General features: G+C 41.7%; 1 protein-coding gene across 2 annotated transcripts in view; it reads left to right on the top strand.

Moving 5' to 3' along the window:
- BEST3 (bestrophin 3) overlaps positions 1-10,573 on the top strand; it is a 52,727-nt gene extending 42,154 nt beyond the window's left edge. The window contains exon 12 of one of the 2 annotated variants that reach the window (XM_032171657.2): positions 8,367-10,573. In XM_032171657.2, coding sequence (XP_032027548.1) covers positions 8,367-9,276 — 910 coding nt within the window. In that variant the 3' untranslated portion in view covers positions 9,277-10,573. The remainder of the gene's footprint in view (positions 1-8,366) is intronic. The other variant, XM_032171659.2, reaches the window with a different exon arrangement.
- The last annotated feature ends 5,821 nt before the right edge of the window (positions 10,574-16,394 follow it).

The raw sequence follows: 16,394 nt of genomic DNA, 5'->3' as shown, positions 1-16,394 counted from the left end.
TGTTTTGTTTGTTCTTTTGTAATACTGTGGAATCCTTTCTAATCTGCTGGAGTTTTGTTCTTGCTTTTGTTTGGTTTTTGCCTTCTGGTTTTTTTTTGTTTTGTTTTTTTGTTTTTTTGTTTTTTTTTTTTTGAGACAGAGTCTCACTCTGTCGCCCAGGCTGGAGTGCAGTGGCGCAATCTCGGCTCACTGCAAGCTCCGCCTCCCGGGTTCACGCCATTCTCCTGCCTCAGCCTCTCCGAGTAGCTGGGACTACAGGCGCCCGCCACTACGCCCGGCTAATTTTTTTGTATTTTTAGTAGAGACGGGGTTTCACCGTGGTCTCGATCTCCTGACCTCGTGATCCGCCCGCCTCGGCCTCCCAAAGTGGCCTTCTGTATTTTTGAGACAGGGATTCCCTCTGTCACCCAGGATGGGGTGTACAGTGGTGCAATCACAGCTCACTGTAGCCTCGAACTCCTAGGCTCAAGCGACCTTCCTGCCTCAGCCTCCTGAGTAGCTGGGACTACAGGTGCACATCACCATGCCTGGCTTTTTTTTTAAGAGGGAAAGTCTGGCTATGTTACCCATTCTAGTCTTGAACTCCCGGTCTCAAGAGATCCTCCCACCTAGGCCTCCCAAAGTGTTGGGATTACTGGTGGGAGCCACCATGCCCAGCCTTGATCTGCTATTTTAATTAAGGCATCTTTTCATTAGCTTAACTATGGAGATGCTATTAACCAAGATCAAGAAAACACCCACGAGTGGCCAAAAGAACATTGTCTGTAAGATGCACAGCGAAAAAATATACCCAAACCCTAATGTAATAATGAGTTTTCCTGGGACAATGATAAACATATGCATGATAAAAATAACTTTACCCAAAGAAACTTTAAATGCTTAAACTCAAGCCAGCATTGCTGAAAATAATTTTTAAAAACAAATGAACAAAAATCAAGGTCCAGAACTACCCTGTCACAACTGGCTTGAGGTAGAGGTAGAACGCCTGTCTTCACACTATATCATCATGAGCCACTTCAAAATTCTTACTATCTTTCAATTACTTGGGATTACCCATTAACACAAATGTTTAAGACTCTGAGGAATGAAACACAGAAATTAAAGACCTGAAGTCTCATAATGCCCTTTAGTCCTGTCTTGAAAATCAAAACAGCCAACAGTAAAGAAGATAATCCCTTAAGGGCATTGGAAAAACCCTAACAAACTATCCATTCATAACAGCTAAAGGATTTGAAATTCTGGAGAAGAGAGGCTGTAACTGCTTATGAAATGGATCACTCAAGTGTGTCCAGAGTGCTTGCTCTAACTGTCTTGCTAATCTAAAAGCATGCTCCAAGCCTGTAAACTTTAAACTGCTGACTGTAATCCCATTTAAAGAACTTTGTTTTATTGGGTTCTTCTGCCATAATTCAAATAATTATGTCAAAATGTTCTCACATATATAATAATCTTAAAAAGGGGGTCTATGAAGTCAATTAAGGATCCACTTAGTAAAGAGGAAAAATATTCAAAATTTTAAAGAGCTCCTTCTGGCTAGGAGTTGAAGAATTTATTTAAGATGTATTTGGTGCTATGAAACTTTGTCAGAAATAATAATTTCTACTTATCTATCTTTATTCTAAAAGTTCTAGGAATATGTAACAATAACAAGATTTTTTGGTAATTATACAGACATGCAAATGTACTTAATGTGCACAAAATATTTAGGATTATACAGTAGGTCAGAAGTATTTTTAATGATATTAATTCAAATATACCAAAATGCATATTTTAGTGAGCAAAGACTTTATTAAAGTGTGGTTAAATATACTTCTATGTTGATGTTACTTAGTAATCCTTTTTAGCCAACTATATTCAAATATTTTAGCTTTACAAGAAAATACGTAGTCTGATACATACTATTGCATGCTTATATTACAAACTACCAAAAATATCTCAAATTCTGAATTACTAACTTCAACAAAAGTATATTCTGGGAACATTGATTTTTCACTTAATGTACCAGAAAGGAAGGAGAAATGGAAACTTCCAAGGAGATGAATGTGCATTAAGTTTATAATTTTAGAATTTACTCAAGGATTCTTTCATACCCTGATGTGAGGTCACCATGGGCAATCAGTTTTCATCTTTAAATGGTATCAGATGTGTACATGGCTTGATTTCCTTTTTTAACAAAATTCCTACAGAATATAACAATATTAAAGAGGGAACTTTAAGTGAACCCCCACTTTTGGCCATAACTTCTTTTTGTGTCAGCCAGCAAGAGCCGAGAGAACCTAACCAGGGTGGTAGGATATAAGCTAGATAAGCCTCTTTAAAGGCACAAGAGGCCACTACTTCAACCAGATTTGCCGAAGCCCTTGGTTCAATGATCAGATAGGCCAACACTGGGGTAGCAGTGGGGTCATCAGCCCTAAATGCAGCTTTCTGGGCTACCCTCTAGGATGCTCTGGAGCTTGGAACTGTCCACCTGAAAGAGGGTTGAGAGAGGCTGGGTGAATACAATATTTGGTCCACTGGATTTTCCTCATAACCCTTAGCCCCACACCTCCCAGCTCAGAGGGAGGGTTGCCTTGCCCATTTTATAAATCCTTGGCTACAGCTTTGATGATGATTCTGCAGTGCAGATGGTTAAAAATAGCCACATGCGCCTCAGATGGGTTTGAAGAGTACATTTTGCTTTGCTCATGAAAAATGCTTCTTCACACATGTATGTCTCTGCCCTGATAGATTCTCAGGCAAATTATCGGCTCCCTCCAAGGCAGTCGCCTGACTGTGAGTACACTAGCAATTTGAAAACAATAAATCTGCAGTGAGAAGTAGAATTCATCATACTAAATATCATTTTCCTAAATTCCTCATTTCAGTTCTGTTAAAAAGGCCTCTTATTATTCGAATTTAAATTGTCCAAAAACCGCTTCAAAAGTAGAGCAGAGAAAGAGAGACAAGCATCATCCAGTTTTATCTTTCAATCTTTTTGAAGCTCTATATTTACCTAATCACTCTCGTGAGAAGGGGGTTGCTTTGCAAAAAGCTTTCTTTGGAGAAATGCATTAAATCCTTCAAGCTATCAGGGCTATTTTTGTCTTTCTATATTAGACACACCCCAAGGAGTATGGCAGTCTGCTGGCATCTTCATCAGCCTGTTTCTTGCCTCTTTGTTATGGCAGCAGAGGGTGAAGCATGTTCTTCTGCACCCCTGACCAGCCCAGGCATCTTTTAAAGTTTCTAATTAAATCATGGCTGCGTATGCCCTCGGATATTTGTCATTTGCAAGGGAAACCATGGGGCTGATGTTTGTGTAGGTATTCCATATATATTTTGAAATTGGGTTTTTTATTAACACTTGAGATTAAGATAATTTTAACCCAGACACCTACCTAACGTGTGGAAATAATGCATGCTCTCCCTTCTTCTGGACTCAACTATAACTAACCAGCCTGACTGGCTTAACATAACCTTTTCTGTCTCTCCTTCTTTTACTCTTCTTCCTTTCAAAAATAGCCCAATATGTGACACAATCGTCCCATTCTCATGTTTTCTATATTTTTGTATTGATGGTTTCTATTACACAATAAGTGTATATTGCAGGGTTTGATGATGTTTGGCAAATGGCACAAAAAAACAATATTGAGAGGCAAGGTCAGGGCAGTCTGTCTCTACAGTTTTCATCATTGGAGCAGCCCTCTCTTCCTTCCCTCAAGTAACCCAGCTTCTTCCAGTTCTTATATTTCCTCTTCACTCACCCAGTGCCCTATCATTAAATGGCTTATCATTAAATGGCTAAGTCATCCCTTTTGAAGGTGTTAATTGTTAAGTGATATCTCCTAGGTGTAGTAACATTTTTAAAAGGACAATCTTGAAGAAGAAAAGGGAGTGACCTTCAGACACACATTATCATCTCCTCTAACCCTGTATGAGAAGTCAATGATGACTTGGAAACCACCTCTGAAAGTTTGCCAGTCATTGACAGAGTCCTTTTTACATCTTCTACTTTCAAAGCTTTTCTACACAGGTCACCCCTTTTGAACTTTCAAACAACCTAAAAGACAGGTAAAGGATAATTATCACCAGCTTACCAAAAACGATGCTAAGTCACAAGAGATTAAATGAGTCCCCAAAGATCACACAGCTGGTTGGTGTCAGCATAGACACAGCAATCCTGGCTCTGCAAGCTCTCAAAATAAATTATTTTTCCCACCACAGAGACAGTTCTCAAATTTCATCCCTGAAAACTGATGGCCGCATGACACTTTCCATGAATGTCCTTCTATCTCTAATTACCTGCCTCCCTCAGTCCAAATAAGTTCCAGAACATAAAACCTAGCTTTTTCAGCTGACTCTCCCTAATATATAGGAATATAATGAGGGTACTTTTGTTCTATCATATAATATTTCTGCTATTCTGTTGGTTAAGTGGTATTATATTGAGCCTCAGTATTGTACTAACCCTAGACTAAGAGGACACTTTAAATATCAAACAAGGAGCATAAAAAAAAACATAAAAGAAACTAAAATGTATACCCCAGCCTCCCATTTGGGAAATACTCTTTCAAACTATTCTAAGGCCGAGTGTGGTGGCTCTCGCCTATAATCCCAACACTTTGGGAAGCCAAGACGGGAGGACCACTTGAGGCCAGGAGTTCAAGACCAGCCTGGGCAACATAGGGAGACCCCATCTCTAGCAAAAATAAAAAATTAGCCAGGCATGGTGGTGCACACCCACAGTCCTAGTTACTTGGGAGGCTAAGGTGGGAGGGTCACTTTAGCCCAAGAGGTCAAGGCTACAGTGAGCCATGATTGTGCCACTGCACTCCAGCGTGGGTCACAGAGCAAGGCTTTGTCTCTAAATAAATAAATAAGTATTCTATTTTAAACTATTTTGTTCTTAAAGCACAGCTTCTGCTGTCATATTGGGAATAGTGGCTACCAGAGAAAGGCAGAGATGAACACTGTGTGTTGGCAATGAGATCTTCCATGGAAGCATTTAGAAGAAAGGTCATTAGGTTTGTCATGCTGGGGAGTTTCCCTACTGCTCTGTTACGGCATTAAGACCTGGAGGGCATCATTCACCACTCAGTGTAAGATACTTAAAACTGCCCCCAGAGCACAGATCGCCAAGTGTTCTTCCAAGGACCCTGTTTCAGACTAAAGGAGTGACAAGTTTTCAAGTCATGTTTCTTATCTAAAGCAGTCATCAACGTTGCTTTTTGTGTAGCCTTCCACCATGGACACCCCTACCAACACCACACAACCCTAGCGATGCCCTCCATTCTCAAAGATGATCCACAGCTGCCCTCTGTCTCCAGGATAAAGTCCACATCCCGCAACCTGGTATACGATTCTTCATGGCACGGTCCAAGGACCTCTTTCCAGCCTAGGCCTGACACTTTTTCTGTGTGTTTCACACAGATTCAAGTATCTCCTATTTCTCACAAACACCCTAAACTTTCCTGCTGCCTTATTTGTTCAAGTCACTTCTTTCACCTGGAATGCTCTGTCCCTTTTCTATCTATCCAATTCCCACTCAGTGTCAAAGCCCAGCTCAAAAACTTGCTTTGCCCCAAATGTAGATATTTATTTATATGTCTTCTCTCTCCTTTTAAGTGATAATTTAAAAGGTACCTAATGCAGCAAATTGTTTATGATAAGTGCTCAATAAATTTAGTCGGGTGAATAAACAGATAAATCTCATGCATCCAGTCCATACTCTTATGAGCCAGGAAGGTACAATAGGATCTTCTCGGCAGACCTACCCAATGTCAGTTATGAATCAGTACGACATTAGCAAGAGCACCAGATGTTTTACAGTTTGCTTGTTGCAACTTGTCTATTTTCCCCCATCTATGACCCAGGGGTTTATACCTCTTGCTGCAGTTGAAGGTATAATACATATGTCCTATACCAGGGCATAAGGTTTCTGTATTTTGAGTCACAAAGTTTTGAAGTATTAAAAATATTAACTTTTTTCCTAGAAGATTGTCTTTCTTACAAGATTGCAACTTTAGAGGTTGTTTTAAAACACAAATCCTAAATAAATAGTTGAGATCCCAAATGGAAGACAGATGCCTGTCCTATATAGAGAGATTGCCAGCTTGCCCTTGATTCCTAGAACACATCCAGAGTGGCTGTGTTAGTGAACAAGTTCACTTGTGGCTCCTCTGGTGTCCTCCCTAACTAAATGGGTGCCTGTGGAGTGTGACTGCAGAGCTGACCAAATGCAATCCACCCAGCAGGGTCACCAAGGCCACCGAAGCATGAGTCTGCATTTCTCAAGTCGATGTAATAGAATCTCAGCCTCACACAGTGGAGGGTGGGTCAGAAGGCTATCTGGTAGCCAAGGGTGCTGCTGGGGCTTTAGAAAAACAGCACAAGGCTGTAATCGAATGCCGTCCCAGGACATTCAGCCAGTTAATCATCTCAGTCATCCATGTTTTATTCATAAACATGAGGAACGACGTTTCTTTGGCTGCTTGCTTTGCCCTTTCAAGTTACGCCAATATTATACTGTCCCAATGTTTTCCTTCATGTCACATAAAATGCACCCGGCATCTTGTCACCAGAGATGTCGCTACCAATAGTGGACTGGGACCGGCTGGTTACTGTTGCTCCCAGAGCTAGCATGATGAGCATTTGTAGTTCAAGGGCAAGGCTTTAAGTCCTTCTTCAAACCCCATTAAGGCTGTAATGCCACAGAGATGTGTGGCAAATAACTATGTAATCCGAGGCCAGAGTAGGCCAAACTACCAAACAGGCTTATCTCACCTCAATTATTCTTTTTATGTCATTCCTGAAGGAGATTTAAAATGGTAGGATTGGCCAAGTGTGGTGGCTCATGCCTGTAATCCCAGCACTTTGGGAGGGCAAGGTGGGCGGATCATTTGAGGTCAGGAGTTCGAGACCAGCCTGGCCAACACGGTAAAACTCCGTCTCTACTAAAAATACAAAAATGAGCTGGGCGTGTAGCACCCACCTGTAATCCCAGCTACTGGGGAGGCTGAGGCACGAGAATCACTTGAACCTGGGAGACAGAGGTTGCAGTGAGCTGAGATCACACCACTACACTCCAGCCTGGGTGACAGAGTAAGACTCTGTCTCAAATAAATAAATAAATAAATTAAATGGTAGAATTATTTGTTTTATTTTTTAAATGGTAAAAATTCAGCAGGAAATTATTGGTAGCCAATCTATCAAATTTAATCACAAGCGGAGCCCAATCGCGATGCGAGTTCACCCTAACTGGATGAATATATCCTTTCCACAAGGTTCCAATTTCTCTTTTTTTAACCCTAATTGTACAGACATAAATGCAAAGCCTTATCAGGAATGTTTACAAATTACCTCTGAGCAAGGACTGTGCTTTACTCACTATTCCACCCTGGGCTCTAGCTCATCCCTTGACCCCTGTATAGTAGGCTTTCCATCAAAGCGATTAGGAGCAAGGGCTTGGAGCCAGACTTCCGAATCTGCTCTCACTAGCTAAGTACATTTAGTGAATCTCTCCAGGCCTCAGTTTCCTCATTTGTAAAGTGTAAATAATAATACTAATACCAACTCATCTAATTATTGTGATAACTAAATGAATCAACGCATAGGAGGTGCTTAGCTGGGCCTTAGTATATAGTCAATAAATGTGAGCTGGGCATTGCACGCTCATGAATTTACCTATGATCCATTGTTAAGGGGGGTTTTATGGGTCCTTGGGAAACTTGACCTTAATTCAACTGTACTAAGGGAGAAAGAATATATACTAGATGACAGATAGATAGATAGATAGATAGATAGATAGATAGATAGATAGATAGATAGATAGATTCATAGATATAGAGATATAGATATTTCTTAATGTCCAAGTCTCTAGATCAGTGATTCTCAAAGTGTAGTCTGGGGATATCTGGGGATCCCTAAGACCACTCCAGAGAGTCCTGAAGGTCAAAAATGTTTTCATAATAGCACAACATGTTATTTGCCTTTTTCATTCTCATTCTGTTAAGAGTGTCCAGTGGAATTTTCCAGAGGCCACAAGATATGTGATGATGTCATCACTTAGCAGTCAACGGAATGTGTGCTCGTACATGCTTGTGTTTCAGACATTCCGCAGTTATAATTTTAAATACAGAAGAGAGTAATAGATATAACCCACATAAGCAAATCTCTTTGGGATACGCAATAATTTTTAAGAGTTTAAAAGGGATCTGAGATCAAAAAGTGTGTGAGCCTCTGCTAGACTATCTCAAGTCCTCAAACCCCCATTTAAAAAATCTATAAGGCAAAAATACCGAACTCATATCTTGACTTTGAGACTCTGCCCCCAAAGCTAGGCCCCCGAAGCTACTCTGCCTGGATCTTGTCATTGTGTGTTTCAGGCTGTCTGGGTCTGACTTTCCTGACGAGGAGTGGCTGTGGGATTATGAGAAGCATGGCCATCGGCATTCCATGATAAGAAGAGTCAAGCGGTTCCTGAGTGCCCACGAACACCCCTCCAGCCCCAGAAGAAGAAGCTACGGGAGGCAGACAAGTGACAGCTCCATGTTCTTACCCCGAGATGACCTCAGCCCAGCCAGGGATCTACTGGATGTGCCCTCAAGAAACCCCCACAGGGCCTCACCCACCTGGAAGAAATCCTGCTTCCCAGAAGGAAGCCCCACGCTGCACTTCAGCATGGGAGAGCTGTCCACCATCAGGGAGACCAGCCAGACAAGCACTTTACAGAGCCTGACCCCACAGTCCAGTGTGAGAACTTCCCCCATCAAAATGCCACTGGTACCCGAGGTGTTCATCACAGCGGCCGAAGCACCAGTGCCCACATCAGACGGCTACCACCATGACTCCGCTACCTCCATCTTGAGCTCTGAGTTTACAGGGGTTCAGCCAAGCAAGACTGAGCAGAAGCAGGGCCCCATGGGATCCATCCTGTCTCCCTCAGAGAAGGAGACACCTCCTGGAGGCCCCAGTCCCCAGACTGTTTCAGCCATCGCTGAGGAAAACATATTCAACTGTGAAGGAGACCCTGGTGATACCTTTCTAAAAAGGTGGAGTCTTCCGGGATTCCTGGACTCCAGCCACACTTCCCTGGGAAACTTAAGTCCAGATCCCATGAGCTCTCAGCCAGCTCTTTTAATTGACACAGAAACATCCTCAGAGATCAGTGGGATCAACATTGTGGCTGGCTCTCGAGTCTCTCCTGATATGCTGTATTTAATGGAAAACCTGGACACCAAGGAAACAGATATCATAGAGCTGAACAACAAGGAAACTGAGGAATCACCCAAATGAGTGACACAAAGTTCTAGGACCTGGTTCTAGCCTAGATTCTTATCTCCCCAAAGGCAGCGTATTAGGCCCAGGACATACCTGAAGGCTGGTCAACTTTTAAAAACATGATCACACTGTATAAGCTACTTAGAACTTTGAAGGGCATTATGATCCTGACTTTTTGAGAGGTGCGGAAAATCAAACGCATTCATGTCATCCATCACAACATGGCTTTCATCGGAAGTTACACAGACCACAATGACTTAACCAAATAAGTCTTAACCAAAAAAGGAATCTGAAAAACATGCATGACTTATAAATTCATAGATTATTAGTTGTGGAAACAGTCTCATAGATCATAGTCCAATCCCCTAGACCCAAAGGCCCAGACACACAGGGTTCTCTATTTCTCTTCTTTTTTCTCTTTCTTCTTTTCTTTAGCCATAAAGAAAGGAGATGGATCACCTAATGCCTGAAAGACCCCCTCCTTCCTAACTTTTTTGTTTGAGGCTTTCTAACCATCTCATTCCTACTTTCTATAACTATTATTGTTATTATCACTTCCTGATTCTTAAGCTTCATCAGCACCAGAACACTTCATTCTCTTCAATTTCCTTTTCTACTTTTCTCTCTTTCCCCTTTATTCTGTCATCCTTTTTTTCCCTTCCCTTCTCTCTGGTTGTGCTGCTTTTCTAGTAATCTGTCCCATTTTTCAGGTTATAATATTTCCTCTTGCCAAATCTGTTGCTTATGTCTTGCCATGAATTTCAAAATATAAGACATTGGCAAGGCCTCCTACAGAACCATCAAAGGTGTCAACAAATCCAGCCTGATATCCTTCCAGCCTCACTTCCAGTGGAAGGCATATAGGAGTGATGGTTCCCCCCGCGCCCTTGCAGCCATTGACATTTCTTTCTGCTTCCACTATTTGGTCTTGGGCACTGGAGAAAAAGGAAGCCAAGAGAATATGAAATTTGCATAGCCAAATGCTATGGAACCAAAGAATAAGATGACTCGCGTCTGTTTAACTTGAACTCTTATGCAAAAATCCTATTCGTGTCGCAACATGGGACCAGTTACTGTGTCTATTGGGTCATTTGGGAATGAGGTAGGATACTGGAGCTGGGAGGCTAATGGGGTCCAGAGCTGCATAATGGGGATCGGATGTTGGTACTCCTCCCCGGGAGCTCTCAGGACAGCTGTTTGTCATGGGCTGCCAAGTGCCTAGGCCATGCCTTACGACTGCTGCACTTACCATTTGTCATATGATGGCACTTGACTACATATGGCTTTAGAAATAAAATAACCCTCAAAACTACCATTTATTGAGTGCTTACACTGTTTCAGGCAGCAGCAAATCTTATGAGACTGATATACTGTTATTTCCATTTTAAAGACGAGAGAAACAGGCATTAGAGAAGTAAGGTATTTGCCTAAAATCACATAGCCAAGAAGTGACAGTGTTCACATTCAAACCCAGGTTTATCTGACTCAAGAGCCCACACTGTTAACCACTATGCTTTCTCACTGCCGTATGCTCTCTGTAAGGCCTTGAATCTGCCAGCAATTTGCCCAGCATTCTGGAGGATGCCCCAAGGGAGGCATGCCCAAGTCACAGGTTCAGGCTAAATCTCTCCAGCCTCAAGGGCCTCTCTGGGTCCTCCACGCTCAAGTCTACCTGCGTCTTTTATGCATTCATAGAGAAGGGCATTGCTCCAGCTTGGAGTACCAGCCATAGTCCTCTTCATTTTTCATGACAGAAAAAAGTTGGCAGGACCCTCCTTCCCTTCCCCAACTCCTCCTGATACGCAATGTTAAGATTAGCACATTTTCACAAGATTTCGTATCTCCCAGGCCTCCAAGCTGCATGACAGCAATAACATTCACTTTAACTGATTTTTCTTAAAGGACTGAAAAGAAATAATATTAGAGGAAATGCTACACCTTGATGGTTCTCTATGTTGGTTGGTAGTGTTAGCACCTGGGAAAGCCGCGTTATTCCCAAAGCACTACGTATAGACTATGGGATCAAGAGCCAATATAACGCTTCTAGAAGGCAGGATCCCTAACCTTCTCCCAGTCACCAGGCTCTTAATGCTATTTTCTTGGGTGTTTCAATTTCAGTCTGTTTATTCTCTTCTCTTTGGCTCTATCTGTTGCTCAAATTCAAGTAAGTTTCTACTTAACTGCTTTTGAAACATAATCAGTTTTCATTCCTAAATCCAAGTTGATAAATTATACATAAACATAATAATACATTTATGAAGGGCTGGCAGTGTTCATTTATCTCTGCTTCCACGCGCCCCTTATGCACTTTTATCCAGATAATTTTTTAATTTCCTCAATATTTCTTCAAAATTTGAGATAGACTCTCGTTTTCTCTTTGCAATGGAAACTAAATTATGACATGCTCAATGAGCCCATGTGGTTGAATTCAGCTATAAAATGAAGCCAGCAATTGCTCAGAGCAGATGAAGAAATTCTCTATTAATTCTAAAATGAGTTTTTACTCAACACAGACCATGGTTGAAAAAAACAAAATGATTTCTTCTCATGTACCTGATTTCATTGCCTGCCTAGCTCCTTTTTCCCTGAGTCCTGGAACCTTCACCCACCTGGATGAATGGTCATATGGCCTGGTGGCTTAATCTTTTGAATTTGCCCATTCCAAGAACAGGCTCAACTCTCTCACATTAAATGTGATCCAAAAGCCAGAGAGTGCGGTGAGGCCAAGCTCTATTTGTTGCGTTCTCTCCCTGCTTTGTAGAGATAACTCTGCCCTGATGCTGGGGTTTGCAGTTCAGGAAGGAAATGGCCCACTAACTGTTTCTCAATTTTCCAAGAATTTTAGAGATGACTGGCCCCCAGCAAAACAAAGAAGGCTGTTATCTCCCCTTCCTTTACTGTCTTGTCTACTTCATGGTGTATCGCCTCCACCACTCCAGGCATCCACTTTCAGCCTGGTTCAGCTAAGCTATGGAAAATATTTTAAATGGAATGGAGAAATGTAAAATTTGCCATGAAAGTAAAGATTTATTTAAATCTTAAAAATACACCTCTTCTTTTTAGTGTTTTCCCCTCTAGCTTCCTTCTTCTCCAGATAAATTGATTCAATTTTTTTTCTTTTTTTTTTTGAGACAGAGTCTCACTTTGTCGCCCAGAGCTGGAGTGCAGTGGCACAATCTCTGCTCAATGCAACCTCCACCTCCTGGGTTTAAGCAATTCTCCTGCCTCAGCCTCCTGAGTAGCTTGGATTACAGGGGCCTGCCATCACACCTGGCTAATTTTTTTGTATTTTTAGTAGAGATGGGGTTTCACCATGTTGGCCAGGCTGGTCTTGAACTCCTGACCTCAAGCGATCCACCCATCTTGGCCTCCCAAAGTGCTGAGATTATAGGCATGAGCCACCACACCCTGTTTGATTCCATTTTAAGTCATTTTTCTGAGATCTTATTGTCATAAAATCTACTCTCTGAGAATCTACTGAGCCCAAGTGGCCATGTGTTATAATGGGATAAGGAAAACCAGTGTTTTCCTTTATAAATTTGAACAAGTCTCCGTTCTTCTGAACTTCTTATTCTCATCTGTAAAATGGGCTCTTTTCTGGCTCATTTCACTGGGCCTTCATGAGGCGTCGTGAGAGAAGGCTGGGAATGCAGCAGCACTGTATGGATGGCAAGCATGACTGGGGATTAACGTTCCCATGGATTCACTATGAACTTCAGAAAAAGCCCTTCTTCTCTTCCTCATTTAGTCACTTGTTTGCCAGGATCTACTTATTCTACAGGATTCTAACCTCTTTCATTCAGGAAGCTTTTTCTTCTTTTTTTTTTAGAGACAGGTCCTGCTAGGTTGCCCAGGCTGGCCTTGAACTCCCTAGCTCAAGAGATCTGCCTGTCTCAGCCTCCAGAGAAGCTGGGCCTTACAGACATGCGCCACTGTGCCTGGCTCAGAAAACTTTTCTTCTAAGACACACACCATTAAGCTTCCAAATTATTAATCTAGTCATTTCTCTTTTGGCTTTTTTTTCCTTTCATATGCTTCCCAACTCCTCCCACATCTTCTTTCTCTGCAGTGTTTTTTGTCATAGTTCTTCACTGTCCACCATATCCCGGGCCTCATCACCATGGCAATGAATTCCTCCTCTAACCCATTATGTGTCTCCATCCCCTCAATCAAAACATGGAACTGGAGAAAAGTAGTTGATTCTGTTTTCTCCACTATAAATCTAGAGGATTTAGAACCCCTGGTTCAAAGTTAGAAGACCCTCTTGAGGTATCTAATCTCCCTAAACCTGGTCCTGGATCAGTTGATTAGAAAGAACAACTACAACTGTGAAAACTCCTAAGCAAGAGCAAGTTGAAACCTAATTCCCCCTGCCCCTCTCTCATCACGATCATCTACATGATCAACAACAAACATTTTCTGATGTGCTGGGCTATTAACAGTAACAACCAAGGATTTCCTCATTTTGTCTTGTTGAACTAGGTCAGATAGGTCCTCAATAGTTTTGCACGCTTTTTTGTTTTTTCAGTTCTATGGACCTTAATTTTTGCGACAGGCGTTTCCACTCATGTGGCCACTGAGTCGAAAGAACCAATTCAAGAATACCAGGATCATTCTCTTTTTGCAAATTTACAAAACCCAGAAAAAATATTCCTATTCACTGGCAAAGCTTGAGAGACAGAATCCTAACAAATATTCGCCTCTCTCCAAACTCTCTCTCTTCATCACCTCCACCTGTGCAGTCAGCGCATGCCTGGCCATGGCAAATGGAAAACGCACCAATTTCCCTGTAAAATAGAGACCCAAAAACCACATTTGCTCAAATAATTAATTCAGTTTGGAGATTACATTTTTGTGTTTTATTTTGTTTTGTCTCTGAGTTAACTCAGAAAGTGGACTCAAACCTTCCTTTTGCCATAGGTAGATTTGGCCAGGTGGTTACCTATAATCATCTTCTCTGATCTTCTAATTTTAGATATTTGCCAGAAGCAGCAAAGCAAATGTTGTATCTTGTATCCTGAAAACAAATAAGAACGTTTCTAAAATGGGTTTTGCACAAAAGCACTGGTGTGTTCCAGGTTCTTTGTCTAGGCCAGTGGCTCTCAGCCAGAGATGGCTTTGCACCCAGAAGATATTTGACAATGTCTGGAGATAATTTTAGTTGTCATGCTGGGGAGTATTTCTGGAATCTAGTGGGTAGAGGCCAGAAATGCTGCTAAACATCCTACAAGGTACAGGACAGACATCCACAACTATTTGGCCCAATATACCAAGTTGGAGAAAGCTGATTTAGGCCAATAAGAAGGTAAAAATGAGACAACCATCAAGGATATTAATGATGAGAGATGAGCTAGAGAAAGAAAGAGAACTAGAAGAGAACAGATTAGCCCAGCAACAGGCTAAATTCCTATTCTATGTACAAGCTGTGAAATAATTACCGTTTCTCCCTTGATGATAGAGGATCTGAAATTCAGAAAAATCAGATTTGAACCCCGAGGCTCATGCTTAGATTCCTTGAATGGCTCCTACCAGTAAGAGTAGCTAAATGCCATTGCTGGCATGATTGTAATTTCCTTAGATTATAGTTTATATAAAGAGTGACAACAGATCCGGCACAGTGACTCATGCCAATAATCCCAGCACTTTGGGAGGCCAAGGCAGGCGGGTCACTTGAGGTCAGGAGTTTGAGACTAGCCTGGCTAACATGGCAAAATCCTGTCTCTACTAAAAAAAAAAAAAACCACAAAAATTAGCTGGGCGTGGTGGCGCACACCTGTAATCCCAGCTCTTGGGAGGCTGAGGCACAAGAATCACTTGAACCTAGAAGGCGGAGGTTGCAGTGAACTGAGACCATGCTACTGCACTCCAGCCTGGGCAACAGAGCAAGTCTGTCTCAAATAATAATAATAAATTCTTACCAATATTATTGAAGAACTTGTGCCAATAAACTGCTAGACTGTGGATAGACAACTGATCTAGCTTCAGCTTTTATATGTGTCTTTCTTAGGACTGAACAAACTATATTTTCTAGACATGTAATTTGACACTTTATGTAGAAAGGACTTTTCAGTAGAAAATAGCCACAATGGATTGGGTCAGTCTACTGCCTTCCCTGGGCCAAGCAAACTCATGGATTCCTCTGCCTCAGACTTCCAGGAGAATAACCTCAAGGAATTGGTGAAATCCTGGATGATGTCACCAGTCAGACTTGTATTCATAGTCATTCATGAAACATTAAGCAACTATTGAGTGTTAGGCATTCTGCTAAAGCTGGGTGTCTGGGAAGTTGTGTCCCTCCCACCCTCCCTAACGGATCTGCCACTCTCTCTGCAGGTCCTGGGAAGTAAGAACATGCCGTCTGAAGTTCATGTTTGCCCCTGAGTTTGTTTTCTTCATCCCCAATCCCGTTCCCCATCCTAACTATTTTAGTTTGTTTAACATGAAGCCCTTTGCTTGTATACATTCTTATAAAATGCATATTGTTTTGTGTGCAAATGTTTTTGTAGTATAGGTCTCATCTGTTTGTTTTTCACTTAGTACTATGTTTTTCAGATCCTCCCAAATTCCCTCTTATAAATCTTATCTACTGCCCCAATTGCTTCTAGCTGCTGCATACTCCAGGATGTCTTATATCTCACTTACATACTGTCCCAATTGCCTCCACCTCCCTCCAGTGACCCTAGGGACCTCCCTCGAGAGACCCTAGGGACCCATAGAAGAGTTTCTTTGGGGTGTAGACCCATGAACAGATTGACCTCTAGAAGTGTGCTTGCATCTCTACATCCCTTTCCCCAACCCCAAGCTTGGTATCGACTCACTATCTGTTTTTTCCAGTCTGAAAAATGTAAAGGGATGACTAATTGTTGTTTAATTGACATTTATCTCATTACTAATGCCATTAAGCATCTCTTCATGTGCCTGTGCATCCTTTTAGGACTCTTCTTCTGAAAATCGCCTTTTCAACTTCTTCACTTTTTTATCTAATGGAGTTTCTATACTTTTCTTGTTGATTTTCAGGAGTTCCTTCTTTTTCTAGACTAATAATAGACCCTTGTTGGTTTCAGACATTGTGGTGGTCTTTTCTGATCCTTTGTGTGTCTATTAAAAGTATCTATGGCATTTGTTGAATAGAA

The sequence above is a fragment of the Hylobates moloch genome, unplaced genomic scaffold (assembly GCF_009828535.3).
Source record: "Hylobates moloch isolate HMO894 unplaced genomic scaffold, HMol_V3 SCAFFOLD_12, whole genome shotgun sequence".
NCBI lineage: Eukaryota > Metazoa > Chordata > Mammalia > Primates > Hylobatidae > Hylobates > Hylobates moloch.
Note: the sequence above shows the minus strand (reverse complement) of the source record. Positions and strands in the feature narration are given on the sequence as shown.